We start from the raw sequence: 20,794 nt of genomic DNA, 5'->3' as shown, positions 1-20,794 counted from the left end.
ATCCTGACACTACTTTTCCTGCAGGTCAGTCACTATTTTTCTCCAAGTAGCTTTGCACGGTCAAATTCCTATGCACCCCCTGAGGCCCAGTTTGGGTGTTGTCTCCCTTGAAGCTTTGTCCAGTCTCCCCGTTCATTCTGCTCCGAGTTAACTGTGTGCGGCCTCAATAACACTGAGCAAGGAGGGATGTTGTCTTTCCATCTCACCCTGGGAGGTGCCCATCCCTGTGGTGGCAGGTGCTTAGTATCCACTGAGCTGAAAGGCCCCGGCAGGGAGAGGATGGAGCCAAGGCGCATTTGGGAGCCACCGTGAAGCCTTGGCGGCTGCAATCATAAAGGCAGCCTAGATGTCCTCCCCTCGTGGAAGAAGCTGCTCAGGGGACAGCAATGCAGGTGACTCTGGGCACACATCATGTGCCTTTATGGGGTTTGAAAACATAGGACATCTACGACCAGGCAACTAGGGTCAGCCTAGCTACAGGGGCTGCAGACGCCACGGGGACAGGATAAGTGTCACTGTCACACCGCTGGTTTGTGATGCAGACAGCCACATTTCTACCGGATTGTTATTAAGAAAAGAGCTTACTTGCAAAAGTCAGGTGCTTATGTGGCTTAAATCTTTTGGAACTATTGATTGTAGGGTCCCTCGAGTGGCTCTTGCTTTTAATTCTTTAACAACTGCAGGTGAAACTGCAGCGTGCCATTACCTCGCCTTTGCTTGCGCTATCCAGATACACGGCCGCAATCGGGACACCTGGATCCCTTGGCGTGACCGCAGCAACAACGCTACGGGCGCAGGTTTCCGCCTTTGGGGCAGGAGAGGATGTGGGTGCCCTTGCAGCGCAGTCATGCAGGGAAGACGTCCTCCCACGCGGAGGTGCGCTACCGAGGACCCAGCCCTGACTGCACCCACCCCGCCCACCAGGGCGTTGCCAGGTCCTGCGCGACACTCGGCTCTCTCGCTCCGCGCGCGCTTCCCGCCTCCAGGAGCAGAGCCGGACTCCCGGCTCGCGGGCGCCCCGCCCCGAGGCCCCGCCCCGAGGCCCCGCCCCGCCCCGCCTGATTGGCCGAAGGCGGAGGGGGCGGGGCCGGGCCCGGGAGGCGGGCGGCAAAAGCGCCGGCGGAGGCGGCGAGAGGGTGGGTGCCGCGTGCGCCTGGGGACCCGCTCGGGATGGGGACGCGCTGGGCGACCCTCCGTCGCGCGGCGGAGCTCCTGGTGCTCCTCCTCAGGTGCTTCCGGCCGGCCGAGCCCTCTGGCCGCACAGGTAACCGCGGGCGCGCCAGCCTGCCGGCCGCTAGGGCCCTCGACGTCGTCGGGTCCGCCGACTTTCCGCAGTCCGGGTTAGGGCTGCGCTTCGGGTCTCTTCCCCTCTGCTTTCCTCGGGAGGGGGCTGGAGCCCAGCGAGTGAGCCGAAGGGGAGGGCCGGGGAGAAGGCGCTCCGGGGCTCTCCGGTGCAGGGGGGCGTGGAGGGGAGGGGGAGAGCATGGAGGGGAGGGGAAGAGCGTGGAGGGCGGGGGGGGCGGGAGGGGAGGGGGCGTGGAGGGCGGGAGGGACGTGGAGAGCAGGGGGGAGGTGGAGGGGCGTGGAGGGTGGACGTGGACGCCAGAGGGGCATGGAGGGTGGGGGGGACGTGGAGGGCAGGGGGGGAGCGTGGAGGGCAGGGGGCCGTGGAGGGGAGGTGGAGGGCGGGGGGGGGGGAGGGGGAGAGCGTGGAGGGCGGGGGAGAGCGGGGAGGGGAGGGGGCGTGGATGGCGGGGGGGATGTGGAGAGCAGGGGGGAGGTGGAGGGGGCGTGGAGGGCGGGGGGCGTGGAGGGGGGACGTGGGCAGCAGGGGGGAGGTGGAGGGGGCGTGGAGGGCGGGGGGCGTGGAGGGGGGACGTGGGCAGCAGGGGGGAGGTGGAGAGCAGGGGGGAGGTGGAGAGCGGGGGGGGGGACGTGGAGGGCGGGGAGGGCGGGGTGGGGCGTGGAGGGCAGGGGGGCGTGGAGAGCAGGGGGCGTGGAGTGGGGACGTGGACAGCAGGGGGAGGTGGAGAGCGGGGGGGGGGGACGTGGAGGGCGGGGGCGGCGTGGAGGGCAGGGGGTTTGGAGGGCAGGGGGGCGTGGAGAGCAGGGGGGAGGCGGAGGGGCGTGGAGGGCAGGGGGGCGTGGAGGGCGGGGGGGGCGTGGAGGGGGGACATGGAGGGCAGGAGGAGGCGTGGAGGACTGGGGGGGTCGTGGAGGGCAGGGCCTTTTTCGTGCTGAGGGAGAAGAGGCCACTGTAGAGAAGGCGCACAGCCCTTTCTGTGCCGGTCCCCCCCCCCCCCCCCCCCCCCCCCCCCCCCCCGCTTCCTTGTCCTCTCGCCTCTAAAAGCTGGCTTCCCTGGAGTAAAGGGCTCCCCAGGACCCCCAAACCCCATCCAGCCCGTCTCGCCCCTCCCTCGCCTCTTGGTCACCTGGGCCACTGCGTGTCTAGAGGAACTGTCTACCCACAGCGCCAAGGATGATTAATGATTCCCCGACTTTGCTCCGCGTTCGCCAAAGGTGCACGTCAGAAGGAAGTCAGGTTAAGCCATGTCTTCCAAAGTGACCATGATCGTAATTCCGTTATGATGCCCTCCCCGAAAGCCTTGAGCAGGGATCCTTTCTTCTAACTGGCTTATCAGCTCCCAGACCCCCCACCCCACCCCCAGGAGGCCCAGGGCTGCAAGTTCGAGCGCAGGTCACTTGTCCGCAGACCTCCTTCCTGCCTCTGACTGCGGAAGCAGGACCAGGAATAGACTCTGCGCTGATGCTCTGGGTAGTGCCAGCCTCACCATCCCCCCCCCCCCCCACCTCCGCAGCAACCGGGGTTTGCTTTTACTTTCTTTTTGCCTTGGCAGAAGGTGCCCCAGAGGACTTTCTTAGTCGCGCTGCATAGTGGGCAGTCAGTGAGCCATCACCACCTACCTCTTCTGTTAACTTTGCTGTATTGAGGAAGTAAAAGATGCACAAGGAAGTCTTTGAAAACGGTAGGCTCCTTGTGGCTCTGATTTTCTCCTGGCAGCTAAAGTGGATTCCTGCCAGATTTAGACTTTTCTCAGAGAGTGATAGGAAGAAGCTTCCCAGGTATGAGTGACATCACCCCATCTACATCGAGGACGTTTTAGTGAATAATGTCCTGATTCACGCTGCTTGAGGGGTGCGAATCCCCAAAGCCCTTCACTGGCTGTGAGAATTCTCTTCCACCTGCCCCACAGTCCAGGGAGAAAAACCTCACTGCCACGACTAACTACAGTCAAAACACACTAACCTTTCAGTCACCAAAGTCTTGGTTTCCCTCTACCTACTTCCGGTTTAGTCTTAGCTGTTTTGTCTCCCCTACAGAATTCAAGATTAAGGATTAATTTTTGCAATCTCTCCAATCCCTGGCCTTTCTCATCAACCCAAACCAAAGAGCACCAGCTTAACTCCATTATCCCTGCACAAGGTCCAGGCAGGTATTTGTTTTCCTGCATCCTTCCTTACCCTCAGCAGCTGCTCTGGGCAGCTTACATGTACTCTCAGACCAGACCTTGTGGTCCCATTAGGGGAAGCGCTGGAGTTTTGAAACCCCAGCCATTTGAGTAACCTGTTTGGCAGTGTGTCAGCTTCATCATACTGGTAATGGCATGTACTCGGTTACATGTATGCAGCTAGGTTTGTGCGGATAGTCTGGGTTGCTCAGTTGCTGAAGGAGCTCTTCTGTGTCTTTGGGGAAATGCCAATTGCTTAGTTTACTTTTTTGCTTCCTTGGAGAGCTAATAGCTTGAAGTAAACCAATCCTTCTGGGACTCCTGAGGTTCTTACCAGCCCATACCACCCAATCTGAACCCCAAAACTTTCTGACTCCTAGTAGACTATCATGGATCCAAGGTCACTTCCAGACCTGTTTTTGAACTGGCAAACCCAGACTTCTGACTCTTCTACTCCACTTGTACAGTCAGCACACATGGTGGCAACTCCACAAAATACTTAACATTGGGAGCTGTAGAAGTTCCCCCCTAAAACTAAAAATGCTGCAATCTTCATCCTTTGCCTTCATCTCCCTTTCCATTTGTCTGTGATTATAAAATGTTGCTGTTCAACTTCTCTTTGGAATGTGCAAGGCTCTTTGGTTTAGGTAAGAAAAAGTTACCTAATGATTAGGCAATAAGAGAGAGTTTTCCTCTGATGGGTATGGCATACTAAAAATTCATTTTCAGTATATTTCGTTTCAGACACAACTAGAATGTTTATGTAAAACGTAGCATATAAAACTTGCTACTAGGGATGCTTCTTTTTATCAACCTCTGCCTTTAAGATTTGCCCAAATATTGTATGTGGAAGTAAACATTAAAATTCCCATTTAGGGGAAGCCCTGGTGGCCCAGCAGTTTAGCACCACCTTCAGCCCAGGGCATGATCCCGGCGTCCTGGGATCGAGTCCCTCGTCGGGCTCCCTGCATGGAGCCTGCTTCTTCCTCTGCCTGTCTCTCTGCCTTTCTCTCTGTGTGTGTCTCTCATGAATAAATAAATAAAATCTTTAAAAATAAAATGAAATTCCCATTTAGGACCAATATGAGGTAACATGAACAAGATGCAGTCATGCTCTGTAATTAACTTTTCAAAATGTAATACATTCCTGAAATATTTTATATACCCTTATTTAACACATTTTCTTTAAGAAGGAATTGTTTTCAATCCTTCCCACTCTTCAATCCACCATCTCAATAGGGTCGCAAAACTCAGGCAGACTGAACAGCTTCTGCCAAGGGTAAGGAAAGATATGGGGAAACACCATGAGAAGACTTATGTATTATTTATGAATGCATACACATACATTATGTATGAAGGCTAATAGCAAGTTTCCTTAAATCATATCAATAATTAATATTTGTGCTAAGTGACCACTATAGATATCAAACATTGTACAGACTTGGTTAAAAGACAGATTTAGAATAAGGCAAGTATTTATGACCATAGATGTTTCAATTAGGTAAGAAGTTTGGCAGCTCCTTTTTAACATAGCTTATGCATGCTACTCCACACCTCTCCTGTACACTTTCAGAGTTTCTACAAGCTTGTTAAGTCTATGGGTGTCCCAGAAGTAAAACATATAGTAAATGGGAAAGAGTAAATTTTCTTTCCCTTCCAAAGAGTATGAAGTGTCACTGTTCCCTAAGTCCACATGCCTGATACTAAAAGGATTAAAATGACCTAAAATGCTACTAGCATTAGCATGGCATAATAAAGTTGTGGACATCTGTTCAAGAACAATATACAATGAACTTAGCAAAGACCAGTAAAACCTGCAAGGCTAGGGATCCCTGGGTGGCGCAGCGGTTTAGCGCCTGCCTTTGGCCCAGGGCGCGATCCTGGAGACCCGGGATCGAGTCCCACGTCGGGCTCCCGGTGCATGGAGTCTGCTTCTCCCTCTGCCTGTGTCTCTGCCTCTCTCTCTCTTTGTGACTATCATAAATAAATAAAAATTTTAAAAAAAAACCTGCAAGGCTAGGAAAACTGTTGTCTTGTGGAAGGCTACAATGTTACTACTATGTACTATCTAATATATATATATATTTTTTTTCTTGCTTTTATCTTAGATTTGAAGATACAAAAACCCTCGGGATAGTAAGTGACTTCCCCAAGGTCCCCCAACTGGTAGCTGAGATAGGTCTTCAGTCTAGGACCCCTAAATCCTTATTCCACTGCTTCTACTATACTAAGAACTGTAGCTAATCTATTGAATTCTGCAAAGACTATTTGAAAAGTCTAAGAACTTCAAACCACAAAGGTAGCAAAGCTGCTGCTAGCCTAGTTCACCTATCTGGGTCCAAGGGGCATAGAGCAGAGTTTCCAGAAAAGAGAACAATGAGACCATAGGGCAAGGGAAGGGAAGGTTCCAGCAAGGGTGGTGGATGCCTGCTTTCCTGTGGAAATTTCCTGCAGTAATTCCGGATACTTTGGAATGCGAGATTTATTTTGGAGAAGTGAGAGAGAATAGTTTAGGAGAGAGAGAATACTTTGAGAGACCCTCATGGGTCTAAGTGGATATTAAATGTGTGGGAGAAGGACATTGGAGAAACTGTGAGTGATAATCTTCTAAGATAGTATGTTTTCCTTTTTTGTCATCTGCCCTCCCAAATTGTGTCCACAAAGTAGAGAGTGGCAGAGAAATGTCAAAGAAAGAAGAGTGAAGGATGGAAGCTGATATGACAAAGACACCTAGCTGCAGCCCTGTGTGATATTTTAAAATACAGATTTGAAAGCAGAAGTAATTTAATGTTTTACGGGATTTTGTGGTTGTTCCTATTGTTTCTCTTGTTGTTGCCGCTGCTGTTTAAAACAAAAAAATTCTCTTTAATTTCAAGTTCAATCTGAAACTTGACTTAATTTTATAGTTACTATTTATATGGTGAAATTTCCCCTCAAGTCCTTGGTATGAGAATTTTTAACTCTGAAAGCCTGTGAATTATTATTAGAAAAGATATTTAGCGTTAGTAAAATCAGTGTTTGTGAAGCTGGCATCAAAATGAAAGTGCTGTTTGGGAACTAAAGTTTTATAGGTCCTTCTGCTGAACCCTTTGGTTCATTGACAATGATTGTTTACATTTGTCGAAAATATTTGTTTTACTCTCACCAACATGAACTTTTGTGCTATAACTTCAAAAAATTTTTCTTTCTAAAAGCACTGGCCAAATTGTTCAATTGTAATTTGTTGTAACACATGTGAATCTTGTTCCATAAGCTCAGGTGTGCATGAAACAATGCATTGCTTATTTTCATAAAACCAAATTAAATTTTATTCTGAAGTCCTATTCTACCAAGTTAACAGAACTTCAGTTTCTATCATCACTGAAGTCTTCCCTAATTCATGGGAAACTACCAGGGAAATATTCAGGGAGATCTCTCCTTTAGCCTCTAGCTTATACTCGATGCTTCTGAGTTTTCCACTGTGCAAACCTTCTGGGTGTTGGATTCTGTATCTCAGCTGATTTCTGGAGCCTAGGCTCAGCCTCCCTTCATGATCCACACAGTCAGCAGCCCCCTGGGCCCCTCCTCACAGACTTCCCATCATGTTCCTGAAGGTATGATGGTGGAGCTGACCATGGGTCCCTCCTATCCTCAAAATCCAGACCTTCATTTCCTCTCATCCCTTTACCCCACTATTCTACTTCTGCCCCCTCAGAAGTTTCCCCATCTCCTCTGAGACAAGTTAATGCCATGTAATAATTTACCCTGTCATAGTAGCTAAAGTATAAGCAAAGCAGAACTGCAGCCCTGAATAGGTTCTCAATATTTTTCATTGACCTTAGACCACCTGTCTAAGGCAGATGAAAACTAGAAAGCTTCTTTATATCATTAAATAAAGTATGTGTGGGAAGATATTTCATGGAATAACAATAACAAATATACATATTATTCTAAGTGTTTTACGTATATGAGCTCATTTGAACCTCACATCTACCATATGAAGTACTATTTTACAAAAGAGAAAACTGAGGCATAGTGGTTAAATAACTTGCCCTGATTGACATGAGTAATAAGTAGCAGAGGCAGACTATGAACCCTGGCAGACTGGCTCATGCTCTTAACCCATGCTGTACTGTCTCCCTGGCTACCACTGTCCTCTGACCTTGTGTAGTACACTGCAGTTGATAGAGTTTGGAGGCTGGGAATAGTCCAATGGTGCTCAGACTCTCATCAGCAAGCAGGGGACAAAGGCACACTGACCACAGAGTTCAAAATCCTGAAATGTCTTCTTTGACTATCTTGACTCAGGCAATGATCCATTCACCATCATCAGTGAAAACACGGGCAAGTGTATCAAGCCACTGAATGACTGGATAGTAGCGATGGACTGTGATGGAAGTGGGGACATGTTGTGGAAGTGGGTGTCCCAGCATCGGCTCTTTCATTTGCAATCCCAGAAGTGCCTTGGGCTAGGTATTACCAAACCCACAATTTCCTTGAGAATGTTTAGTTGTAACTCCAATGCCTCACTGTGGTGGAAATGTGAGCACCACTCTCTGTATGGAGCTGCCCAGTACCGACTGGCTCTGAAGAATGGACATGCTATAGCAAGTACAAATTCATCTGATGTCTGGAAGAAAGGAGGCACAGAGGAAAACCTCTGTGACCAGCCTTACCGTGGTGAGTATTGGAGAGGGACTTTAAATCATTTGCTGTTGTGTTTGGTTAATGTGACATTAAACATGAACAATTGATTACAAATAAAGTCATGCATTGGTAAGGGAGCTAGCATTCAATTCCGGGCACTGAGCATTAACATTGAGCTACCTATGTGAGATCGGTGCTAGTTTTCCCCTTTTACAGGTAAGGCTAGAAGGGATTAGGTGCCTTGTCAGAGATCACACAGTCACTCTGTAGTAAACCTGGGGTTTGAAATCTCTATGATACATGAGCATATGTATTTCCTATGATTACATTCTGAACTGCAAAAGAAAGGAAACATTAGAGTAACAGGAAATCCTTCATACAAAATGAAATTCAAATGACCTAAAGAAATCAAACCTATTCTAAGGTTAAAAAGAAAAAAAAAAGGGCAGCCCAGGTGGCTCAGCAGTTTGGTGCCACCTTTAGCCCAGGGCCTGATCCTGGGGACCTGGGATCGAGTCCCACGTCCGCCTCCCCAAAGGGAGCCTGCTTCTCTCTCTGCCTCTGTCTCTGCCTCTCTCTCTCTCTCTCTCTCTCTCTCTCTGTCTCTCATGAATAAATAAACAAAATCTTTAAAAACAAAAAAGGAAAAAAATAAAGGAAATGTATCTCTCTCCTTGCCTACAGATGTTTATGTAATGGAAAAACTTTAAGACCTCATGTGAGTTTATTTTTATTTTTGGCATGGCTGTCACACTTTGATGTTTGTGTTTATGATTTTAAGAGTGGACTTTGCTTTCAAAAATAAATACAGTTGCTTTCAATTGCTTTCAAAAAATAAATACAATTGGCCCTTGAACAATATGGAAGTTAGGGGTACTCACCCAAAAGCTAACTACTAATAGCCTACTGTTAACTAGAAGGCTTACTGACAACGTAAACAGTTGGTTAACACGTATTTTGTATGCTGTATGTATAACATACTGCATTCTTACAATAAGGTTAGCTAGAGAAAAGAGAATGATATTAAAATCATAAGGAGAAGCGCCTGAGTGGTTCATTCAGTTAAGCATTGGATTTTTGGTTTCAGCTCAGGTCATGATCTCTTGGTGGTGACATCAAAGCCTAAGTCTGGCTCTGCACTGAGCATGGAACTTGCTTAAGATCCTCTTTCCCTCTCCTCTGCCCATCCTGTCCCCACTTGCACATGACGTGTGTCTACATGTGTGTGCTCTCTCAAAAAAAAAAAAACTATAAGAAATAGGAAATACGTTTACAGTGCTGTAGTGTATTTATATATAAAGAAAACACATATAAGTGGGCCCTTGCAGTTCAAACCCATGTTATTTGAGGATCAACTGTATATGAACATTGCATATGAGAAAGCTGATCATAAACTTTGTTCTGGGTCTAGAAACTGGATTATAACAAATTTCCAAGTTTAAAAAGAATGAATTGATTGGGGTGTCTGGGTGGCTCAGTTGGTTAAGTGTCCGACTCTTGATCTCAGCTTAGGTCTTGATCTCAGGGTCATGAGTTAAAGCCCTATCTTGGGCTCCCAGAGTTGGGCTCCATGCTGGGCATTGGAGCCTACTTTAAAAGAAAAAAAATGAGTAGGTTTATTTTTTAAACCTCTAAATTTAATCAGGTATCACCAAAATAAATCTTTTTCATTATGTTGCTCTAAATTACATTAAATGTTGATATGTAAATATATATTTCATCATCTTATTTAAGTCAACTGTTATCTCACTTTTGCTCTTTGTAAATTTACCTAGCTTTACATAGATTTTTCTTTTCTCTCAAAGGTCATTTAAGCTAAATTTAGCACCTTAGTCTTCCAGTTACCTGCACAAATTTCTCTCCTATAGTAACTATTTCTATTTCCTACTGAAAATGCATCTGATTTCTGAGATGTCAGGCTCTATTCTTAGGGGAAAATGTTAAGTTAGAGAATCAGAGACAGGGTTTTCCTTTTCTTTAATCCTCAATCCTTGAGTAGTTGAACAAGTCTGTTTTTGCTAGCCAGCTTCCTCCTATATATGCAGTGGAATATTACCCAGCCATCAGAAATGGAATCTTGCCATTTGCAATGACATGGATGGAAGTAGAATGTAATATGTTATGTATTATGTTAAGTGAAATAAGTCAGTTAGAGAAAGATTACCATATGATTTCACTCATATGTGGAATTTAAGAAACAAAACAGATGAACATAGGGGAAAGGAAGGAAAAATAAGATCAAATACAGTGGGAGGCAAACCATAAGAGAGTAAGAACTGAGGGTTGATGGGGGAGGTCGGTGGAGGATGGGGTAAATGGGTGATGGGCATTAAAGAGGGCATTTGCTATCATGAGCACTGGGTGTTATATGTAAGTGATGAAACTAAATTCTACCTCTGAAACTAATGATACACTATATGTTAACTAATTTGAGTTTAAATAAAACCTAAAAAGAAAAAAAAAGAAGCAATTGCTTTCTGGATGCCACTTAATGGCAAGTTTAAATTTTGCACTTTGAAAGCCTTTCTCTAACTTGGTAGCTAAGAGGAGAGCATGGCATGAAAGGGAAAATGCCTTTTAAACTGGATTTATTTCATTGTATTTGTTCCGTTCAAACACTAGAAAGGATAATTTTCTTGGTGGGGTCTGTCTCCTGCCCCAAATTCTTTTGAGGGATACAGTTGTAATTATAAATTCCTTTAGTCTCCAGAATTTCAATCTAAAATCTATCTTATGCATTTGTAATATTCTCCTGAGAAGGAGACTTGTACATTTCACTCAGCTGCCAAAATGATCAGTAGCACAAAAAAGTTTAAGAACCCACCTAGGCTACCACCCCCACAAAGAGCTAAACAGTGCTACCAGCAGGAGCCCACAGACAGAAGGTGTTTCTTGACCTTACCAAATCCAATATTTGGAACACTGGATTTTCAAATAAGAAATTTAGAGATTTCTGAGAAAAGACCCACATTCCGACTTATCGCCTCCTATCTCAAGTTTTAATTTGCACAGAAGTCATGGTCAAACCTGCCTCCTCTTCTCCATCCCTTTCCAGGTGATTGGTACCGTCCCAGTCCTGCATGTCAGAAATCTACGAGTCACCCTAGAGTGTCCTGCTTTCCTCTCTCACCATTCCAATGTAATCACATATTAAGTCCTGGCAGTTTTACTTCTTTATATTTATGCATTCCTTTCCTGTTTTTAGATTAGAGACTACTGTCTTAAGTTAAGGATTTTATCTGGGACAGTTCATTCAGACTCCTTGTATTGGTTCCTGCCCTGCCTTTTTCCTAGCTGTATAGAGATAAGAAAGATAAGATACTTGAGTGCCAGTAGACTGAAGTCCAAGGTTATCCAGCTTGTTATAGCAAAGCTACCATTCAATCATGACTGAATTCCCCAAATATAGCTCTTTTATTTCTACCTTGGTTTTTGCTATATAAGTTTTTTTTTTTTTACTTCTAATATAAGAAAGATTATTTGTCACTGTGTCCTGGGTTGCCTTTCTCTCCAATCCCCATCCTGTGAGTCGTGTTTATCTTAGAGAAAACTTTGGTTGTATAAATGTTACAAATGAACTGCGTTTGCCTAGCATCCAGATATGCATTTATATCATTAAGATATCTTGAGCTCACTCTGACTCTTCAAATTTTGACTTTTTGGCAAATTGAGAGGAAATTGAACTATCTACATTTTGAACAACTCTTAGGAGCCTGCCAACCCCTTTAACCATTGAAGCTATTTTGCCTCATGAAGAAATTAATGTTAGTTTTCCATGTAAGTGATTGAAATCACAAATTTGTACCTATCGTAGAATATGCTGTTGTTTTAAGAGTGCTATTACCATAAATTCACACATTCAGACAAGATTCTTCTCAGAAAAAGCATGTCTCTCTAGGGAAACACATGGGATTTAAGAGGTGTAGTAGCAGTGAAGAATGTGTGAGAATGAAACTCTTCGTTGAATAGTTAGCATAATTTAGCTGCTACTAATGTGGTTGTTGTTGTTATACGCCTATCATTCTTCAAAGGATATTGTGAATAGGAGAGCTTTTTAATTGAAGCCTAGCTTTGAGCTATGATACATAACTTGAAACCTGAGAAGGCAGCCAGTAAAGTCACAAGTTGTCCTTAATGTGTCAAGGACTCTATACTGAGAGAGCCAGTTCTCATCCCTGTCACTTACAGTTTACTGAATGTCTTACTTTACACTGCAAAAATGGGGATTTCACAAAAGAAGTGTAATACTTGCTCTACTACTCTCACAGGTTTATGGTAAAGAAGGAGTGAAATAAATGTATGTGAAAACACCTCATATAACAGAAACACAAGATTTTTTAGGAAGAATCTGTTGGTTCTACAAGTAATAGTTACTGTGCTCAGAGAATCCTTTTAAGTGCTGTTATATAAGAAGAGAAGTGGTCATGAGCTTTGGTATCCTTAAAAATGTAACATAAGTAATAAGCAGTTTCCCTATGAAATAAAAGGTCAAAATATTTTTTAACAGAAATATCCTGTCCAAAATCATTTACATGTCAGAGGAAAACAAAATCAATATTCCTTAGAAGACTATTTGCAAATAAAAGCATCTAGATTATTCTCACTTTTTGCTGTACTGCTGCTTAATATATTCTAAACTGTTAAATTAAGTCTCATACTTCAGTTAAATGAATGTTTGAGAATGATAAAGAATGTGGAATCAAATACTCTCTTAGAGCACACTTTTAGGCAAATCTGTGAGACTTTTTAATGGATTCTAATAGCCTGATAAAGGGTAATAAGATCTGACTATTATGCTTTACCTAAAGCCATTATTTGATCTGATAATGACCTTGGTTTTAAACAAATTAAGGACATGGGAAAAGGTGACTAAAATAATTACACAGTTAGCTGTTGTATAAAAATGCCTTTCCAAGAGAATTGTTACCCACATAAGTATTGAGCACTTCCGCTTGTATTTGTAGGCATACTTGAGGTTGGAATAATGTTTCAGTTCCTCTCCATGTATCAGAGGAAATCATTAAGATGAGAAACTAGTTCTGCTACCTTGATGGCCACCAGCTATTCCAATCACTGCCTAGCTAAAGCTAGTTCTTTTATGTTCTGAATTGCCATGCTCTGCTCCTCTCCAAGAACCTTCTCAGAGATCCAGCTGTTTTCTCCCACTTCCTCGAAACCCACAACCCCAATTCCTTGTAGAACCACCAGTCTGTGAACAAGGGGGCTGTGTGTCCATCTGTCTAACTACGGTTGTTCCAAAGTCCACACACACACACACACCCCTCCACCAGTGATTCCAAGGTATTTTCTTGGCCATGCTCTTCCTAAGAAAAGAAAATAGAATATAAATTTAGTCTCAGGCAGGGCACCCCTTCTGATGAAGTACTCCGCCACCCATGGTATTCAGTTGATCAAGCAGGGATCATTAAGCTCTTCATCACACCATAACAAATGAAGCTTTACATAGATTATCTCATTGAATCTCCTTGAGCAAACCTGTGAGTTAGATACTAATATTCCTTATTTGCAAATATAGGAACTGAGGCTAGTAGAAGTTGGAAAGCTTGCCTATAGCTGCACAGCTGGTCAGTGGGGGAACCAGCATTCCAAGTCCAGACCTAAGCAGTCCGCATCCACGCTCTAAATGTTCACACTGCAGCCTACTTAGATACCATATTCTCTTAAGTGAAAAACAGCAATCTCTCCCTTACAGAAAATTTAGGAATTCATTAACTGAAAGTGATTGTTTTTAACAGCCACCAGTTTTTAACTTTCCTCTACTTCCTCCCCATACCACAGAGGTATATACCAGAGATGGGAACTCCTACGGAAGACCTTGTGAATTCCCATTCTTAGTTAATGGGACCTGGCATCATGAGTGCATTCTTGACGAAACTTACGGTGGGCCATGGTGTGCAACCACCTTAAATTATGAATATGATAAAATGTGGGGCATCTGCTTAAAACCAGGTATGTATGGACTAGCAGACTTTATATATGGAAAGAAAATGGATACCATTTATGTGAGGCAAAAGGGAGAAGGAAGAGTCTAAGAGAACTAAAAAATGACTGCAACAAATATTATCCCAGAGAAAGAGTATATATTTGAGGAGAGAGAAGGAGAGAGAAATAATGCGTAACTATGAATTTGCTTTCAGAAGCAGGCCAAAGCAAGAACCAAGACAGGATGGTGCCATTGAAGACAAAGGAGTAGGAAGAGGAAATAGAAAAGGCATGAGCCATTAGGAAATTATGAGTAACCTTTACTAGAGCAGTTTCAAAAGACCAGTGGTCGTGGAAGCCAGGTTATAGTGGACTAGAGTATGAACAGAAGGAGAGAAAACCTCTTAGGTTTTAGGGATTGGAAATGGAGCAAAGGTGGTGTTTTGGGGGTAGATAGGTTGAAGAAAAACTGTTATGATGGTAGAGACTTAAGTATATTTGTGGCCTGAAGCAAAGAGTAAGGGACAATAGAGACCTATATCCCTGGGACAGCATTGGTGACACTGTTCGTCCTGTTCGTTCAGTATATTAGGCAGAGCATTTTTTCTAATAGCTTCTTACTAGAAGGAAACTATGCAGGGCGTTCTAAAGAATTCACTGCTCTTTAGAAAGAGAGAGAGACCAAAGTAACATTTGCATCATGATCTGGTATATAACTGAGACATATCTTCTTACCAGCCATATGAGAGTTATATGAGGTCATAGTACCTGACATGTGGTAAGTGTCCAGAAATATTTTTAAATAAGCAATTGGTTGGAAGAATGTATAATAAAGAGTAAGGGAAAAGCTCCAGATCTACGTAATAGTAAATACTTATAGGGCCCTGCCAAGTGGCAGGTACTAGCCTAAGCACTCAAACTATATTAATCCATTCAATCTTCACACAACCCTGTAAGGTAGGTACCACTATTTATGCTCATTTTACAAATGAGCAAAGTGAGGCATGGGGGAGTTACAACACTTGCCTAAGGTCACTTAGCTATACATTTTAGATATAGGATTCAAATCTAGGAAATCCAGTTTTGAAGTCCTTGCCTTAAACAACTATACTATCATGCCTCTTCCAGTAGCCAAGCTGGTGATATTACTAATACTGATCCCTCTTTAAAGGAAGCTGAGTTCAAAATGAAGAGTTCTAAGCAACTAGAAGAGGTTATTTTGAGTTAGTGGTTCTGCAGCAGAATCACTTGAAAAATTTATTAGAACAAAGAGTTTTGGGGCCCACCTCCAGAAATTATAATTTGGTAGATTTGGAGTTTAGTGAGTTCCCAGATGATGCTGATGATGCTGGTCTGGGGACCACACTTTAAGAATCACTGTTCTGGGTAGACGCACAGGTTTTTCAACACCTAGAACCTACTGAAAGATAAAAGTATTTGCTTTGGCTACAATTGATACTAGGCAGTGTTTGGTCAGCTAGGTGCTGATTTCATATAAACCTCGCTATAGTCTGGATCAGAAATTTTCAATGTGAAAGGGAGTTTAGAGGTTATCTAGTGTAAACCCTCATTTTTCAGGTGAGGGGCAGCAGATGCAGATTGATAACATGGCCTATCAGGGTCAGACTGCATTTGTATGGAGCCTGGAGATTCCAGGATCCCTGACCTTCATTCCCCACTGTACTTATCCCACTTTACCATGCTTCCTTGACTATCATGAGTTTCAATGTCTTTAGCTTCCTTTGGGTGGTGAGGGTGAGAATGGTAGCATTCATATACCTCTCAGACTTATTTTTAGGGAAGAAGCAGGACTATGAATTTCTCAAAGCTGACGATTGTTAAACCATGCAGATTGTATTTTATAGCAAACATACTGCCATCCCACTGGAAGCTCCTGGATTTACAGACATAAGGCCCCAGTGGTAATAAGGAAATTTTAGGCAATATACTTACAAATCCACCTATTTTGTTTTCACCAAATATCACATTCAACTCAGTTGCTATTTAGGACATTCAAATGTGTCTGAAGAAGCAGTGTGTTCTGTTCAGAAGATCAACAAGACCAGATTTAGATAGTGTTCTGATTATAGCTCTGTCACAAACACTGCTAGATCTTTGTTTCCATCTGTGAAATGAGAGCATTAGACAAGATGATCTCAGAGGACCCTTCCAGCTTGAAAGACCATAAGTCTAGCATGTGATAGGAGACTGGTTATGGGAAGCCCTTTGGAAAACTCCCTGAGTGGAGCCTGGGACACCCTTGACATTGTCTATATTGCATTTCTTTTTCTAGAGAGTATTTTTAAACCACTTGTGTCAAGACCTGTATAACTCATCTAAGAAATAATTTGAAAAGTCTGTCTGAAGCTATACATGCTTTTTAGATATTTGTTAAAGAAAATATGCACATTATACAATGAACATATATGTCTGTATACATATGCACACATATCTACATATACATCTACAATATTATATAATATTAATTTGGGTCATATACTAAATAATCTGTTAAAACATTAAGAAGATATTTAGACTGAGTTTTTAAAGTAAGGTAGTCACTTAGATTCTAAATCTTGGGGAATTTAAGCATCATGTCTGCACACACACATGTACGTACACACAGTGTTTCACTGCAGGCTGTAGGCAAACCCCTCTGCAATCTGCCACCATTTTCAAGTGAGCTTGTTTTCCATCAGCCCAGGAATTTGACAATGTGAGCACATTCAAAGACTCCTACATTTAGGCAGAGGACCAGCATGGGGTAAAATATGGCATTGTAATTGACAGGGAATAAAAGGAGAGTAGAGGATAGGAGAATGGAAGCTTTAATCAGCCAAAGTCATTTGTTTCCCATGACTTCAATTTCTTTGTGTAACCAAAGAGTCAAAATATGGTCTAGCCAAACAATAAGCTTCAATTTTAGTGTATCCTTAGAGTATGGAAATTGAATTGCAGTATTGGTAAGCACTCTTAGTAATATAAAACACTATTCCCTTACTTTATGATCCCTAACATATCTTTTTATCAACAGAAAATGGCTGTGAAGATAATTGGGAAAAGAATGAGCAGATTGGAAGTTGCTACCAATTTAATACTCAAGCTACTCTTTCTTGGAAGGAAGCTTACATTTCATGTCAGAATCAAGGAGCTGACTTACTGAGCATCAGCAATGCTGCTGAATTAACTTATCTTAAAGGTAGGTTTGCATGTGGTAGAGCAAATTGCTGGGATTGTAAAGATGGCGTCTGTCTACCTCTATTTTCATATCCAGGTGTGTTGTTTTCTGTATATATTTTTCTGTCTTCTCTTAATTGTCAACACTGAAGCCCATAGGCAGAAATGTATACATATAATCCTATTCTATCCTTTGAAAATGCATTTCATGTTGGAGACTGAAAAGAGGTTAATGTTCAGAAAATGGTGTCAGGTAGCAAATTAAACTGCTACTCTAAGCCTAAATGACAAGATTTTTTTTAAGGTGAACATTAGACTCTTTGAAAAGTAGAGAGGAAGGTGAAGAAGATGGCCAAGTCACACTAGATGGCATCAGTGACAGGTCCTTGTGTTGAGTAGAGGAGTGTCATCCTCAAAGGTAAGGCAATGTCTAAGAAATCTTAAAGTGGATTTAATGAATGGACACATAGAGTGAATAGGATTTTGTTTTGTTTGTGGGAATTCTTAAATTTTTAATTATGAAAACATATATATATATACAAAAAATAGAAAGTAACCTGAAAGAGACTTGTGTAACCACTACCCTGACTTACATACTCTATACACTAGACATTTCATTATATTGCTTTACATGGATTGATTCCCTCCCCCCTTCCCTTTTTCCCTTATGTTAAAGAAATAAAATGTTAACAGAGTAAAAGCCCCATGTCCATCTCTCAAAATAACTATTCTTTGAGTACTTTTACTATATATATATACTATATATACTTTATATTTATATATATATTTATATATATATACTATATATAATATATACTATATAAATTTATATATATATATTTACTATATATATATATATATATATATATATATATACCATTTATGTTTTCATTATACTATTCTGTTTTTAAATGATATAAATAGGGATCCCTGGGTGGCGCAGCGGTTTGGCGCCTGCCTTTGGCCCAGGGCGCGATCCTGGAGACCCAGGATTGAATCCCACATCGGGCTCCCGGTGCATGGAGCCTGCTTCTCCCTCTGCCTGTGTTTCTGCCTCTCTCTCTCTCTCTCTGTGTGACTATCATAAATAAATAAAAATTAAAAAAAGTTTTAAATGATATAAATACTTATTTGCCCATTTATAGGTTTATCCATTGTCAACTGCTGCTGTAAAGTATTACATTGTATGAATAAACCACAATTTATCCATGCCCTATTGAGAAACAGGTTGTTTTCAGTTTTTCCTATTACAAACACCTCTGCAGGGAACATCCTCATTTGTGCCTCATGGGGCAGACATGTATGAGAATTTCTCTAGAGTTAGGAATTGCTGAGTTATGGGGTGTACATATCTTCACTTCTAATAAAAAAATTCCAAAAAAAAAATCCAAATTGCTTTCCAAAGGGGTTATATTCATTTAAATCTCCACTAGCACCTGGTGTTATCAGATTTAGTTGGCCAATATAATGAATGTGAAATAGTATTTCATTTTTTTCTTTTATATTTTCCTGATAATTCTTGTGGTTTTGTGTCTCATGCTTATTAGGCTTTCAGGTCTTCAGTTTATAATCTGCTAGCTGATATCCCTTGCCTGTTTTCTATTGAGTTGTTTGACTTTTTCTTATTGATCTGTTATAGTTCTTTATATATACTTATCTTTTGCTGTAGGATTACAAATAACTTATCCTAATCTTTAGTCTTTTTGCTTTTGTTTTTTCTTATCATTTAAAAATATGTTAATTTTAATTTGGTCAATCTTTTCCTTACTGTTTAGTACTTACTTATATTATCTGGCAAATTTTTTCTTAGCCCTAATATGATAATCCTCTCATTTTTCTTCCAAAAGTTTATAATTTTGCTTTTCATATTTATATCCATAATCCATCTGGAATAAAATTTCTAGAGGAGGAACTCTAATTGATCTTTCTCTACATGGATGTCAGTTGACCAAGCACTATTTATTTCACATTTTTCCCTCAGATTTGTTATGCCAACTCCAGTAAATATAAACTCCCCTGTTACATGTGGATTGTTTCTATGCTCTCCATCCTATTCCTTTGGTCTACTTGTCTGTGTGTCTATTCCACACTGTTTTAATTATGCCAGCTGCATAGTAAATATGAATGAGCAAGCCCTCTCTTATTTTTTTAAAGATTTTATTTATTTATTCGTGAGAGACGAGAGAGGCACAGACATAGGCAGAGGGAGAAGCAGGCTCCATGCAAGGAGCCCGATGTGGGACTTTATCCCAGGTCTTCAGGATCACACCCTGGGCCAAAGGTGGCAATAAACCACTGAGCCACCCAGGCTGCCCTCTCTTATTTTTTTTCTTGAATTGCCTTGGCTATTTTTTTAACCACTTATTCTTTTCCATGAATTTAAGGATCACCTTATTAATCTCAATGAAAAACTTTATTGGGACTTTGGAATTGCATTGAATTATAGATTAATTAAAGAGGCACTGCTGTCACTACATTATTAAGTCTTTTCATCCATGAAAATGGTATGCCTTTCTACATCTTTTATGTATTCAGTAAAATTCTATAACTTTTTCCATCAGAGTATTGCACATCTTTTACTAGAAAGTTTATAAACAGAAAGTCTCTATTTAATTTTTAAAAAACAAGAAACCTGGGATGACTGGGTGGCTCAGTTGGTTGAGCATCTGACTCTTGATTTTATCTCAGGTCATAATCTCAGGGTCATGGGATAGAGAGCCCTGCATGGAACTCCACTCTGTGGGGAGTCTGCTTCTCCCCTTCTCTCTCTGCTCCTTCCCCATCCTTGCTTTCTCTCTCTCTAAAAAAAAAAAAAAATAATAATAATAATAATAATAGTAATAATAATAATAATTAAATCTTGGGGTGTTTGGGTGGCTCAGTTGGGTAAGCATCTGCATTCGGCTCAGGTCATGATCCCAGGGTCCTGGGATGGAGCCCCACATTGGGCTCCCTGTTCAGTGCAGAATCTGCTTCTTTCTCTCCCTCTACTTCTCCCCCCGGCCTGTTCTCTCTCTCTCTCTCTCTCTCTCTCTCTCAAATAAATAAATAAAATCTTTGAAATAAAATCATCTTTTAAGAAATCAAGAAACCCAAGTTACTGAGTCTCTGATAATTTCAATGAAAAAATAAATTATATGATGTTTCAGTAATGATGTTTCAGACTGAAACTGAGTACTAAATGCTTTTCATACATTATCTTATTTAATACCATATAACAATGCTATGAAGTATAGGTATTTCTATTATTATACTCACTTTGCAGATGAGGAATGTGAGGATCAGAGAGGAAGTGTAATTTGCTCAAGGTCACCTACAAGTAATTAGCAGAGCCAAAATTTGAACACAATCAATCTGACTTGAAGTAAAGTTGTAGGGGATCCCTGGGTGGCTCAGCGGTCTGATGCCTGCCTTTGGCCCAGGGCTTGATCATGGAGTCCCGGGATCAAGTCCTGCGTCGGGCTCCCGGCATAGAGCCTGCTTCTCCCTCCTCCTGTGTCTCTGCCTCTCTCTCTCTCTGTCTCTCTTTCTCTTTCTCTCTCTCTCTCTCTCTCTCTCTCTCTGTTTATCATAAATAA

At 42.2% G+C, this 20,794-nt stretch overlaps 1 protein-coding gene across 2 annotated transcripts in view; it reads left to right on the top strand.

Moving 5' to 3' along the window:
- Window positions 1–1,101: 1,101 nt before the first annotated feature.
- The window catches only part of LY75 (lymphocyte antigen 75), a 127,910-nt gene continuing 108,217 nt past the window's right edge, over window positions 1,102–20,794 (top strand). For both annotated transcript variants that reach the window (XM_072751690.1, XM_072751689.1), the window contains exons 1-4: window positions 1,102–1,264; window positions 7,758–8,129; window positions 13,896–14,066; window positions 17,074–17,238. In XM_072751690.1, coding sequence (XP_072607791.1) covers window positions 1,171–1,264; window positions 7,758–8,129; window positions 13,896–14,066; window positions 17,074–17,238 — 802 coding nt within the window. In that variant the 5' untranslated portion in view covers window positions 1,102–1,170. The remainder of the gene's footprint in view (window positions 1,265–7,757; window positions 8,130–13,895; window positions 14,067–17,073; window positions 17,239–20,794) is intronic.

Source organism: Vulpes vulpes, chromosome 3, assembly GCF_048418805.1.
Source record: "Vulpes vulpes isolate BD-2025 chromosome 3, VulVul3, whole genome shotgun sequence".
NCBI classification, from domain to species: Eukaryota; Metazoa; Chordata; class Mammalia; order Carnivora; family Canidae; genus Vulpes; species Vulpes vulpes.
The sequence above is the reverse complement of the archived record's forward strand: the minus strand, read 5'-3'. Positions and strand labels throughout refer to the sequence as shown.